Source organism: Ahaetulla prasina, chromosome 11 (assembly GCF_028640845.1).
Source record: "Ahaetulla prasina isolate Xishuangbanna chromosome 11, ASM2864084v1, whole genome shotgun sequence".
NCBI classification, from domain to species: domain Eukaryota; kingdom Metazoa; phylum Chordata; class Lepidosauria; order Squamata; family Colubridae; genus Ahaetulla; species Ahaetulla prasina.
The window spans coordinates 29,183,956-29,197,822 of record NC_080549.1 but is presented as its reverse complement, the minus strand read 5'-3'; the positions used below and the strand labels follow the sequence as shown (position 1 = coordinate 29,197,822).

Sequence of the window (13,867 nt, the reverse complement as noted above, 5' to 3'; positions counted from 1 at the left end):
GGTGATGATGTCATGTGGTGACCCACCTTGACTCACAACCCTAATTCTGGGCTCAATTATGGTCATTGAGAATTGTCTGTAGTTGACTTCCCTCTGGATATAGACATTTAATAATTTAATTATAAAAATCTCCGATGGCAGCCTTAATGATTCTGTCTTGTTATTAAATGGAGCTAAGCCCAACCACTTAAATAGAATATTAATTTATTGCATATGCTTGTGCATATCAGCGATTTTTATGTACCAACTGATAGATCTAGGTTTATAAAGCAAAGGCATCATTTTTGGACTAGGGTTTTACAACAACTAAAAAGAAGCCAGAAAATATATTATTCAATTATTATCCCCAAATAGTTAGATTTGTTTACAGCATGCTTCTTTATCTACTTTATCTAATAAGATTTGTAGAGGACTCATACAAGTTGGGATTCCACACATTTGGCAAACAGATGCAGCCAAAGCAAAACACATACACACACAGCATGTGGCTTACAGCATGCATTAGAACAGTAGCTGCAGTCTGCCCCAAAAGTAAATCTGGCTCTGAGGCCTCCCCAGCCCTGAGAATGCATGCCAGTGCTGACCTGGGCTTCTTGCATCCAAAACAGATGCTCTGCCTTTCATTTATAAACCCTCCCTCACAGGTTGCATGATTTCTCCACGTGTGATAGACTAAACAAGACAAAGTACCTGCTTGTTTCTCTCATTGAGCGTGCCAGGCCTACAGATGAGTAAGGGCCCCACTAAGCCAGAGTTGATGTCTCTTGTGGGATCCACTGCAGAAGAATACATCCAGGTCAGGCAAGGAGGGTCAGAGGCTGTGGGGCCAACATGTGGTGGTAGCACCCAGAGATATGTGAAGTTGCCAAATGGCTTGATGGATGCTCCATTTTTGAGTAGATCTTTAAAAAGAAGGGGAAAAAACCCAGTTATTTGTACATTTTTGGTCACTGGTCCAGCAAAACATCTCATAGAATGCACTATGGGAACCGATGTTCCTAGCTGTTTCCGTCTACGGGCATATCGCCCTGTACAAAACGGCTATCATGGAGAGGGGGCACCCAAATATGTCTGCCAAGATAATAATCACTAATCATTGCAATATCCATTTAATTTCCATTTCATCCTTTCTTGGAGGAAGCAAAGGTAGACACATTTTCAAAGGAAGTGTTCAGTTGCAACCATCAGTCATTGTTATTTTCAGAAGCTCTCAGAGGGGCTAATGAAATAAGACAGATTAAGAATGCTTTTTTGCATTTTTTGCTAAAGCATTTTTGCATAAAAAGCTTTTAAAGCAGGAAGTTGCAGAAGCCTGCCACAACTTGACTTCCTTCATTTTGCATAATCCACACTGACATAGGACACCAGGTTGGAGCAGACTGTTATAAAATGGCCAGTGTTCCACATGAAGGAATCCTATAAAACTGCTTCTGTATAACTGGAAACTGCTCCTGTTACTCAGCCCAAGAACATAATAATAACAACAACAACAGAGTTGGAAGGGACCTTGGAGGCCTTCTAGTCCAACCCCCTGCCCTGGCAGGAAACGCTACACCATCTCAGACATATGGTTATCCAACATTTTCTTAAAAATTTCCAGTGTTGGAGCATTCACAACTTCTGCAGGCAAGTCGTTCCACTTATTGATTGTTCTAACTGTCAGGAAATTTCTTCTTAGTTCTAAGTTGCTTCTTTCCTTGATCAGTTTCCACCCATTGCTTCTTGTTCTACCCTCAGGTGCTTTGGAGAACAGCCCGACTCCCTCTTCTTTGTGCAACCCCTGAGATATTGGAACACTGCTATCATGTCTTCCCTAGTCCTTCTTTTTATTAAACTAGACATACCCAGTTCCTGCAACCGTTCTTCATATGTTTTAACGTAATTTGCCTGACCTGTTTTCTGACTGAAAGGATCACACCTGTTACATATGTGTTTAATTCTGGAAGAGATTAAAAAATGAACATAAAGAGGTTAGAAGAACGAACCATCCTGGTGTGGGGCTTCTTCCCACGGCTTCCTGTAAAACCCACCGTGGGGCTGGATGCTGAAAGGCCACGAGGCTTTGTTGGCAAAGGTCACCTGAATGGTGTCACCTACTTCGGCTTTGATCACTGGACCTGCAAGGGAAAAGAGAGAAGGGGCTGGATGAGCTACAACTACAACGGACCCAGCTTCAGAGGACCTAGATGAAACCTGGGTAGCAAATTCTGACCCTAGAGTGCCCAGTCAGGGCCCCCAGAACCACCCAAAGCTTTTGGTGGGGCCCCCAGAACATGCTAACATTGCTCTCAAAATGTTATGTTTAATGTGAGAAAAAGGAGGAAATAGAAAGAATTAGACATTGATAAGAGGCATCATAATTTTTTTAATGCAAATGTGTCCAACCAGCAATCCAGGAGATCATGTGGCCCTGGACAGCTAGCAATGTGGTCTCACAAGATTATTAAAAATATTTAAAAATAAATGAAGTTTTTTATTTATAAACACTAGGACAATTCCTCTTCACTCAACAAGGCCCAGAGCAAGACGAAAGTTTGGACAATCATGTTTCCATGGATGCAAGTTGATAGAGATAATTTGAAATTATTTCACTTACTTTTTTGTCTTGACTTGGCCAGCTTTTTTGAGTGAAATCCCGGCTTGTCTTTCAAATACCAAGTGCAATTCAAAGATCTCCCACCTCCTCAAATTATTCATAACCAAAAAAAGTTTAAAAAATATTTCAGCATCTGTTGTTGGTGGATCCAAGAAAGTTTATGTTATGGTAACATTCATTTTAAGTTTTTAAGAACTTTATGTTTATAGAGTTCTAACCTGCTGGTTATTGTTTTCAGTAAAAACAATTCAATCAAAGCTCATCTGCTGAGGCCCAGACACAAAATATTAGATGTTATTTAAAACATTAATTAAAGAGGTAATTCAGAATGAAACCTCTATCTTACAAGGATTAATAATACCTTTCAAAACAGAAAGGTTGAATTAGAAAAGTTAAGCCAAACAAGGATGTTCAGTGGGCTGGAATTTTCCCCAAATTGCAGAGGCATGGGCAGGATGTCCATGAATCAAAATGCCAGAAACTCAAAATGGGGGCCTGGTGAAACTTTGACTGCACCATCTTGGCTGCCACCTTCACATTTTGACCACAACTGTTAACCTCGCTGCAGAATCATGACAGAACCTCCTAAATCTGTGGCACAAAGTCCAAATCCAAAACTTTCCCCAGGTTTGGATCACCTACTTCCTTGGACTTGGGAGAAAAGCTGTCTGGAACTGTCACCCTCCTGTCAAGCACAAGCCAAGTGAGTCTCCTCTTTGTTGTTCTGTTTTTCTTTCTGCTGTCTGACTAGATGAACTGCCAGCTAATAATTCCAAAGTCTGTCTTTCTTCATTGCTGCATTAACATAACATAACATAACATAACATAACATCAGAGTTGGAAGGGACCTTGGAGGCCTTCTAGTCCAACCCCCTGCCCAGGCAGGAAACCCTACACCATCTCAGTCAGATGGTTATCCAACATTTTCTTAAAAATTTCCAGTGTTGGAGCATTCACAACTTCTGAAGGCAAGTTGTTCCACTTATTAATTGTTCTAACTGTCAGGAAATTTCTCCTTAGTTCTAAGTTGCTTCTTTCCTTGATCAGTTTCCACCCATTGCTTCTTGTTCTACCCTCAGGTGCTCTGGAGAACAGCCCAACTCCCACTTCTCTGTGGCAGCCCCTGAGATATTGGAACACTGCTATCATGTCTCCCCTGGTCCTTCTTTTTGTTAAACTAGACATTAAACATTATCTCTTGAAGCATCAGCAAAGGTGGTTGGTTCTTCATTTTTATTTTGCTCTCATTCCTTTTCATTTTAAAGTATCAGAATAGGGCTATTTCACTATCCAGAATAAAGAGAAAAAAGAATAAAAGAAAATAATCACACAGCAATGGGCTGCTTTCTTTCTTTTTTAAAAAAGTTTTTATTTTTTACAAACATCAAATCAATGCATGAACATAAAACAAGTAAAATTAATAATAGTTATTACATTCAATCAGCTTACATATTTCTAATAATGATACACAATTATATTAAGTTGCAATCTGTCATTATTCAATTATTCAATTATTCCATGTTTTCTCTTATTATTACTTTTATTTTATTATATAAAAGTGTATACACTACTATTCCTCCTCCTCTTATTTCTGTCACTTATTCTAACTTTTAATCATGTCACCCTTTACTAAAAAACATTTTCTTTCTATTTTACCTAACTTCTAGTCATTTCACCTACCTAAAAAAAGAAAAGCAGGAGAGAGAAAAGGAAATCAAATCAAAACAATTTGCTTTCCTTTCATTGCTACACTTTTTTACTTTCATTGCTACACTTTTTTTGTCTTGCTTCCCAAATTCCTCTCTTGAATCTTTATCTCTGTCAGCCTCTGCTTCTTGGCTATTCAATCAAGGTATTTCTCCTACCTCTGCCCTCTTTCACTGCCTTGTTTCCAAAATTTCTGCCCAGGCTCCTATCTCCCTTTCAAATATATCTTCCAACTCTCTTAATATATTTCTTTCCTGGTTTAATCATCAATCACTGTTATTTTCATTGTTATCTCCTCTTGTCTTCTACTTCCTTCATTTCTTTTGTTGACTCCTCCCATTCCTGGGCGTCTTGGTCTTTATTCATCATCCCTTGTATAGAATTTTCCATTTTTTCCATAATCTCCATGATGTCTTTTGTGTTTTGAAAAAGTAACTCCATCTTCTTCAAAATTCCATTCATTTCTTCCTTATAAAGCTTCTTATTTCATTTTAAAGGAATCAGCTTTTGTTTAGCAGTCCAAGAACTATTTATTCAGTCCTTAAGCTACCCTTCAAGGAGTGCATTAGTCCCAGTTCTTTATATCCCATAGGTAAACAGTCAGTTCCATTTAGATAATCCCAGAAGTTATCAAGAGCCTCTTTACATCCCCTTTACAGGTTCAATCTTCTAGTATAACATTTAGGGGTCCCTTTAATTAAATAACTTCCTTATTTTCATATTTGAGTCTCCAGTAGTCATAAGGTAGTTAAAGATAATCCAATAAATAATTTTCACAGTCCTTCATATAGGTATTCCCAGACTTGTAATTTTTCCTTTCGTCAGTAGGTGGCACTCTCAAGTTTCAGTATTACCACTAGTTAGTTGTAAAACAATTATAAAAGCAGAATAAGTTTTGTAAGTAAATGATTCCAGCATTTTAAAATATCTTCCCAGTACCATGTCTTCCCAGTTTAAGAGTTCATGTGTTTCAAAATTTATTATTTTTCTCTCCTCGTCCTTTCATTTCCGGTCTGGTATTTTCTCAGAATGCTCAGATGCTGCTTTAACAAGTAATTCTGAGCAAATAGTTCTAAATTAAATGATCTGGAATTAGATGATTTAGTAACAGAACCAATGTCATGGTCCGATCATTTTCTCCTTCGCCTAGACTTCCGAACCGCCACTCACCATCGCAGGGAGACGGAACCTATACGTTGGTTCCGTCCCAGGTGCCTGATGGACCCCGAGAGGTTCCTGACGGAGCTTGGGCCATTCCCTGAGGATCTGGCCCACGGTACGACTGAGGAACTGGTCGTGGCCTGGGAACAGGCCGCGGCTGGGGCCTTGGACCGTGTCGCGCCTTTGCGGCCTCTGACCCGGCGCAGATCTCGTCTGGCCCCTTGGTTCTCCAAGGGGCTGAGGGAGATGAAACGCCGGAGAAGACGCCTAGAGAGCACCTGGAGGTCCAGTCGTTCCGAAGCTGATTGGACACTAGTTAGGTCCTATTATAGGACCTACCTAGTGGCAATGAGGGAGGCGAGGCGTTCTTACGCCTCCACCCTCATTGCGTCGGCAGATAACCGCCCGGCCGCCCTGTTTCGGGTGACCCGCTCCCTCCTTCATCAGGAGGTGCGGGATGACCCTTTGCAGGGACGTGCCGAGGAGTTTAGTGGTTATCTATACGATAAAATCGCTCAGCTCCGGGACGGCCTGGACCGAAATTGGGATGATCCAAGCGAGGGAGAGGAGGCACGTCTTGTCGAGTCTGTTTGGGATGAGTTTGACCCTGTGGCTCCCGAGGACGTGGACAGGTTGTTGGGGAGGCTTCACGCCACGACATGTTTACTGGACCCGTGTCCTTCCTGGCTGGTACTGGCCACTCAGGAGGTGACACGAGGCTGGCTCCAGAGGATTATCAACGCTTCTTTGTTGGAAGGGGTTTTCCCTGCCGCCTTGAAAGAGGCGGTGGTGAGACCCCTCCTCAAGAAGCCCTCCCTGGACCCAGCTATTTTGGGTAATTATCGTCCAGTCTCCAACCTTCGCTTTGTTGCGAAGGTTGTAGAGAGTGCTGTGGCGCGACAGCTACCCCAATACCTGGATGAAGCCATCTATCTAGACCCGTTCCAGTCCAGCTTCCGACCCGGATACAGCACGGAGACAGCTTTGGTCGCATTGGTGGATGATCTCTGGAGGGCCAGGGATAGGGGTTACTCCTCTGCCCTGGTCCTATTAGACCTCTCAGCGGCTTTTGATACCATCGACCATGGTATCTTGCTGCGCCGGTTGGGGGGATTGGGAGTGGGAGGCACCGTGTATCGGTGGTTCTCCTCCTATCTCTCCGACCGGTCGCAGACGGTGTTGACAGGGGGGCAGAGGTCGACCGCGAGGTGCCTCACTTGTGGGGTGCCGCAGGGGTCGATTCTCTCGCCCCTTCTGTTCAACATCTATATGAAGCCGTTGGGTGAGATCATCAGTGGCTTCGGGGTGAGATACCAGCTGTACGCTGATGACACCCAGCTGTACTTTTCCACCCCGGGCCACCCCAATGAAGTTGTTGAAGTGCTGTCCCGGTGTTTGGAAGCCGTACGGGTCTGGATGGGGAGAAACAGGCTCAAGCTTAATCCCTCCAAGACGGAGTGGCTGTGGATGCCGGCATCCCGATTCAGTCAGCTGCAGCCGTAGCTGACTGTTGGAGGCGAGTTATTGGCCCCAAAGGATAGGGTGCGCAACTTAGGTGTCCTCCTCGATGAACGGCTGTCGTTTGAGGATCATTTGACGGCCGTCTCCAGGAGGGCCTTCCACCAGGTTCGCCTGGTTCGGCAGTTGCGCCCCTTCCTTGATCGGGATGCCTTGTGCACAGTCACTCATGCGCTCATTACCTCTCGCTTGGATTATTGTAATGCTCTCTACATGGGGCTCCCCTTGAGGTGCACTCGGAGGCTTCAGTTAGTCCAGAATGCAGCTGCGCGGGTGATAGAGGGAGCTACGCATAGCTCCCACGTAACACCTCTCCTGCGCAGACTGCACTGGCTACCTGTGGCCTTTCGAGTGCACTTTAAGGTTTTGGTTACGACCTTTAAAGCGCTCCATGGCTTAGGGCCTGGGTACGTACGGGACCGCCTGCTGTTACCGCATGCCTCCCACCGACCCGTACGCTCTCACAGAGAGGGACTTCTCAGGGTGCCGTCCGCCAAGCAATGTCGGCTGGCGGCCCCCAGGGGAAGGACCTTCTCTGTGGGGGCTCCCATACTCTGGAACGAGCTTCCCCCGGGTTTACGCCAAATACCTGACCTTCGGACCTTCCGTCGCGAACTGAAGACACATCTTTTCATTCGCGCGGGGCTGGCTTAAATTTTATCGATTTTAAATTTTTTATTAATAATTTTAAATGGGGTTTTAGTTTATTATATATTTTAAACTTTGTAGGCTAATTATAAAATAAGTTTTTTAATTTGCATTTTAAATTGTACATTGTATTGCCTATTTTATTTTTGCCTGTATACTGCCCTGAGTCCTTCGGGAGAAGGGCGGTATAAAAATCAAAATAATAAAGAAATAAATAAATAAATTGTTCCTTGGGGTTAAATTTAAAGCAAAAGAAAATCCACTCCCCCAGTTCCAGTCACTGTTTACCTACTTCGCTCCAGCACCAGTCTTAGTTGTTCATCGATTGTCCCAGCTTTGTGGCAGCCATCTTTAAGCTACCTTTTCCTCTTGCCATGGCTGAGAGGGAAAAAAAACCCTGGGTCAGGTAGGAGAGCTGTGACCTTGATCTCACAGGGTGCCCCTCTATGATTCACTGCCTCTACAAGGCAGCTTTGGCTCCTCTTGGAGCCCACAAACAAGGAGAAATCAGCACAGAGAATGCGGAGACCCGTTCACTGTGTCTGAAATTGCCCCAACGTCAACCGGAAGTCAGCAATGAGCTGCTTTCTGAAGGGCTTCTGACTATTTATTTATTTATTTAATTTTTATACCGCCCTTCTCCCGAAGGACTCAGGGCGGTTTACAGCCAGAATAAAAACAACATAAACATAAACAAAAATTAAAAACATATTAAAAAACTGATTCTAAAATTTGGCCAAATAAAATTAAAACTAACGTAAAACCATCTTAAAAACCCCCATTAAAAATTTCGTTAGGCTAGTCCCGCACGGTGGAATAAAAAGGTCTTGAGCTTGCATTTAAAAGACCGGAGGTCGGGGAGTTGACGCAACCCCGGAGGCAACTCATTCCAAAGGGCAGGAGCCCCCACAGAAAAGGCCCTTCCCCTGGGGGCCGCCAGTTGGCATTGTTTGACTGATGGCACCCTGAGGAGGCCCTCCCTATAGGAGCGCACAGGCCGATGGGAGGCTATTGGTGGCAGTAGGCAGTCTCGTAAGTAACCCGGTCCGGACTAATGTTTTAATTGTACAGTTACCCTGTTTGCTGATTGAATTTTATTGGCAGCACAGATTGAAGCTGATGGCCTTCCTGCATTTATAATCCTGCCATATGTTACCAGCATTGTAGTTGGAAGACACGTATGGTGATCATCACCTAGTATTCGGGCAATCCGGGAGGAAAAGAATTCGACCAGTCAAAACCAGCAAATAAGAGGTGCTCAGCTGCACATTTATAAAACAAACAAATAAAAAACCAAATAAAATAATAAAAACAAACAAACAAACAAACAAACAAAAATAAATAAATCCTTCCTCACCAACTGCACCAATGCCTCCACATCAAACCTACTATGCCAGGATCTGTACAGGATCTTTCGAGGAGGATGAAAGTACCATGAAGTGCTCCCTATGCGACATGCATGCTCACCACAAATGCTTGGGGTTAACCAAAAGTGTAGCCCAGTTCCTACAATCATCTTCACTTAAAACCTCCCAGTTTGGATGCTACATATTTTCATATTTGATGGACTTGTAAGAAGATTAAGGTTTTTTGGATAAGGATTTGGTGGATTATACAAAATGTTTTGAAAAAGAAGATAGAGTTCCTACTGCAATTTTTCTTACTGGGAATTATTACGGATTGTACAGTAATTGAGACTAAGCTGATTTTAAACTTAATAACAGTGGCAAGATTATTGATAGGACAATACTGGAAGAAAAAAGAGTTACCTACAATAGAAGAATGGATATTGAAAGTTGCTAATTTGGCTGAGATGGCTAAAATCTCAGCCTTTTTGAAAGACACTACACAAGAAAAATATCTAACTGAATGGAAAAAATGGATTGAATATACGCAAAATAGATATCAGATTAAGAGATATCAGATTGCCTTTGAATGATTAGGATGTATTTATCTCTGATTTGTATGGGGGAAGTTAGGATTTGAGAAGAAGGGGAGGATTATAATTTGTGTTAGGGAAAATTTAGCGTATGATTGTTTTTTCTTTTGAACTATACCTTGTGTTTGTTCTGGGAAGTCGGGGGGAGGGAGGGAGGAGGGTGGTTTTGGAGGGAGGGGGAGGGAGGGGAGAGGGAGGGGGGAAAAGGGGGGGGGGAAATTTTGTAAAAACTTTTTCAATTAAAAAAAAAACACCTCCCAGTTTGCGTTTCCACTTTTCTGCCCATCATGCAGACCCAGATTGGACAAATTTATAGTCTACTTGAAAGAGTTGACACCATAGAAGCATGATTAGCATCCCTTGATAAAAAAGATATAACACAGAAAAGTGACGATGCAACATCCCGAAATCCTATCCCGACCTAACAACCACAACCACAGGAAATCACCAACTCTGTAACATCTCCATCTTCGTCAAAGACACAACTGAATACGAACAGGAGCGTCCCAACACTATCTTATTTGGACTTGAGGACACCAATGAATCTGATGACATCACAAAGGTTCGCAACATCATCAGCAACTTTCAGCCATCAAACATTTCTCCTGATGAAATCATTGACGTTTCCCGCGACAGCCCTGAGTTCAAGAACAACGACGGCTCGGCCCCACGCGTCTGCAGAGTCATTTGCAAGAGTGAGAGCAACAAATGCAAGTTCATCTCCACAGTAAACTCACTTGCCAAAAACTGTACAAACCATAAGAAACTTCGTTCATGGCCTGACCTGTCCATACTGCAATGTGCCCATGCCCCTGAGCTCCGCTCAGAGCTCAAAACATGCCAGGACCAAGGAGAGACCGACCTATACATCAACTACCATGCTGACTGTATCAAACGCAAGACCAACATCCCACGTCCCGTGTCCCAACAACCACCCACCCAACAACCAAAACTAGGCATGCACACCCCCAACTTTCTCCAGGTCCACCACTACAGACATTAAATGCAAGCTATTTAATGCAAGAAGCCTCGTAAACAAAATGCCTGAATTCCTCCTCCTCCTCCTAAATGTAGCCCTATTCAACCTTATTTTTATATGTGAGACGTGATTGAATGTATCCTTTCCAGACTCCATTACCACAGTAAGTGACTATCGTGTTTATTGGTCTGACCATGAAAATTGTACAGGAGGTGGTGTTGCTATCTTCTATAAAAAGTCACTAGATCTGAAAAAGATTAAAGTTACACAGGAGCTTGCTCTTCCTGAGATCATTGTCTGCGAACTGTCCCTAAATACCACATTTTGCTTTTTACTATGTTACAGAGCCCCTAATTATGACCTTGGTCATACAAATAAGCTGACTGAATTACTAACGTGGGCAGCCTCCTGCCTTCACCCCCTTATCTTTCTTGGTGACCTCAATTTACCTCTTAATTGGTCCCCAAATGAATATACAACTGAACCTATGCATGCAACCTGTACAATACTGTCACAACTCAGTGGCATGCTCAATTGGTAATGAACAACATTAAGCTCAAAAACTGCCTTGATCTCATCTTCTGCAATAGTTTAAACTCAAATTTATTATCTACAAGTTAAAGAACTTTTTTCCAACAGTGACCACAGCATGATTGATTTTTGTCTCAATTTACGTCCATGCAAAGAGGGTCATAATGATGGGACACCAAATTATAACTTTAAAAAAGCTAATTATGATCTCATAGCTGCCAACTTCACATCTTTTGATTAACACCTACTGTTCACTGGCTGTAATACTGCAGAAGACCATTGTAACACTTTTTTGCTTGAAGTCAATAGAATCATTAAACTATACGTACCATTAATAACCCCAAAGCTAAAATAACATTACCCAAAATAATAAAAAAGCTTCAATCCCTCCCAAAAAGATTGGGAAGGAATGTGGGCCAGTTCTGGAGTCTGGGGAAGGCTCCAATGAGGGCTCTACATTGGAGGCAGAGAAGGGGCCAGGACCATCTTGTAGTTATGTGCTGCCTCTGGAGCCTCCAGAAACTGACATCAGCGAGGCAGAAGAACAGTGTGAGCCTGTCCCAGTGGGCACATGTACAGAGCTGCCAGAAGGCAAGAACAATTAAGAAGAAAAAGGGTGACTCCGGAGTAAGGATTGAGTTGATTGGCCCCTCCCATAAGACATAAAAGAGGAGCAAACAGACGTGAGCCTTTGCAGGAAGCAATTAGTTCATATAGTCAATTCGAGCTCTGAGAAGTCCATTTGACTCTGTGCTCTGTTTGGCCTTGCAAAACTAATTGACAATTAGGTCTCTGGCAGCCTAAGTTTCAAGGGAGATAAAGGTGGGTGCTTATCAACATTACCCTGAAAGACTGTGTCAACTCGAGCAGACACCTGTTGGAATCTTCACAGACTGTTGGTGAATCATTACAGGCTGTGAAGGACCATAATTCACAGCCATCCCAATAAAAGAGGTTTTTGGGACTAAGATTGTGATTTATGCTTTCTCAGGAAGCCTAGGTCAGAACACAACCTCTTCAACACATTCTTCAGCTCAGTCTTTGTCAACAGCAATGGTTTCTGCCCCACATTTCCTAGTCGTACCACAACTAATTACAATGATCTGCTACACATTGATTTTATGGTAGACAACATTGAAAAGGCACTACGCAACCTAAAGCCATCTGTATCTATGGCCCTGATGAATTATGTGCCTACTTCTTGAAAAAGCTCTCCCACAGCTGAACCTCTAAGCACAATCTATGAGGTATCTCTCGAACCAGCTCCTTGCCTGACCTATGGTCATTAGCCATGGTCATTCCTATCTTCAAAAAGGGAGACCCCAGCCTAGTAGAAAATTACAGACCAATCTCACTGTGTTGCGTCATCTGTAAAGTCACGGAATCAATTATAAACCAATCCATCACCCTCCACAGAGACAAACAACCTGCTTTCTAACAAGCAGTTTGGTTTCAGGGAAATTTTGTTCTGTAATCTACAACTCCTACACTGCAGAATCATTTGGACCACACAACTTGGCCAGGGTAAAGCAATTTACAAAGCCTTTGATTTAGTGGTACATAACAAACTACTGTTAAAACTAAGCTCTTACAGTATTTCAGAATCCCTGCACAAGTGGATAGCCATGTTCCTATGAAACAGGCAATAAGTAGTCAAAATAGGGAACACCCCAAGGCAGCGTTTTAGGACTCACACTCTTTCTGATTTACATAAATGACCTTTGCGATCATATTATAAGCATCTGTGTTCTCTTTGCTGATGACATAAAACTATTTAACACCACCGACAATGCTGCTGCCCTACAAAGAGACCTTGACTATGTGTCAGAATGGTCACGCAATTGGCAACTCCAAATCTCAACTAACAAATACTGTATCTTACACATTGGCAACAAAAATCAGAACACCAAATACAAGCTGGGCGGATATGACCTCGTAGACGACCCTCACTCTGTCAAGGACCTAGGAGTACTCATCTCAAATGATCTAAGCCCCAGAGCTCACTGTAACAGCATTGCCAAAAAGTCATTGTTAACCTAATTTTGCGAAGCTGCTTCTCCAGTAACATTGTATTGCTGACTAAGGCATACAAAACCTTTGCCAGACCAATTCTTGAATACAGCTCGTCTGTTGTGTCTTGTCTGCTCTCACAGCAGCCGGGGCCTTCTTATCTGCTCCCAAACACGGAGGAATGTATGCCTCCCGGCCCCAGTCTTGGCTCCATGCCCAGACAAGCTGAAGAGGAGGGGGCATCCCCCGGCCCCAGCCCTGGCTCCATGCCCAGGCAAACGGAGCAGCTAGACCCCTCCCCCTCCTCCACAGCATGTGAGCCTGAGGAAAGTTTATTTCCAACAGCTGCTGATTGGAGTGACCCTCGCATCAGAAGACTGGATAGGCAGAGGCAACAGAAGGAAGGGAGGGGCAGGCCTTAATGAGTGCTGAGTCATGGAGCCACATCCCATGACCTATAAAAAGGATCTGCTTTCTGGCAGTCTCTGAGTCAGGCAAAGTCGAACTTATCTTGCTGAAGTCACTTTCTGGTCTCCTGCCTGCTCTGAGGACTTTGCTAGGACTTTGGGCAGAGCTGCAGAGGCAAGCCTGATTCGGATTTCCCTGACCCGGCCGTCAGCGGAGGAGTGGGACACGACATCGTCTGCCTGGAATCCACACTGTATATCAGACAGTATATCGGAACAGGTCCAGAGGTCTTTCAAGAGAAGAGTACTCCACTACTCTGCTCACAATAGAATTCTTTATGCCACCAGGCTCGACATTTTAGGCCTGGACA

General features: G+C 43.4%; 1 protein-coding gene across 10 annotated transcripts in view; it reads right to left on the bottom strand.

The window, feature by feature from the left end:
* The window catches only part of HEPH (hephaestin), a 130,897-nt gene that overhangs the window by 63,309 nt on the left and 53,721 nt on the right, over positions 1-13,867 (bottom strand). For all 10 annotated transcript variants that reach the window (XR_009156681.1, XM_058196634.1, XM_058196627.1 and 7 more), the window contains 2 exons: positions 1,986-2,117; positions 691-902 (listed from right to left, as the gene is read on the bottom strand). Coding sequence is in view for 9 of the 10 variants with exons in the window: in XM_058196634.1 (XP_058052617.1) it covers positions 691-902; positions 1,986-2,117 (344 nt within the window). In the remaining variant the exon portion in view is untranslated. The remainder of the gene's footprint in view (positions 1-690; positions 903-1,985; positions 2,118-13,867) is intronic.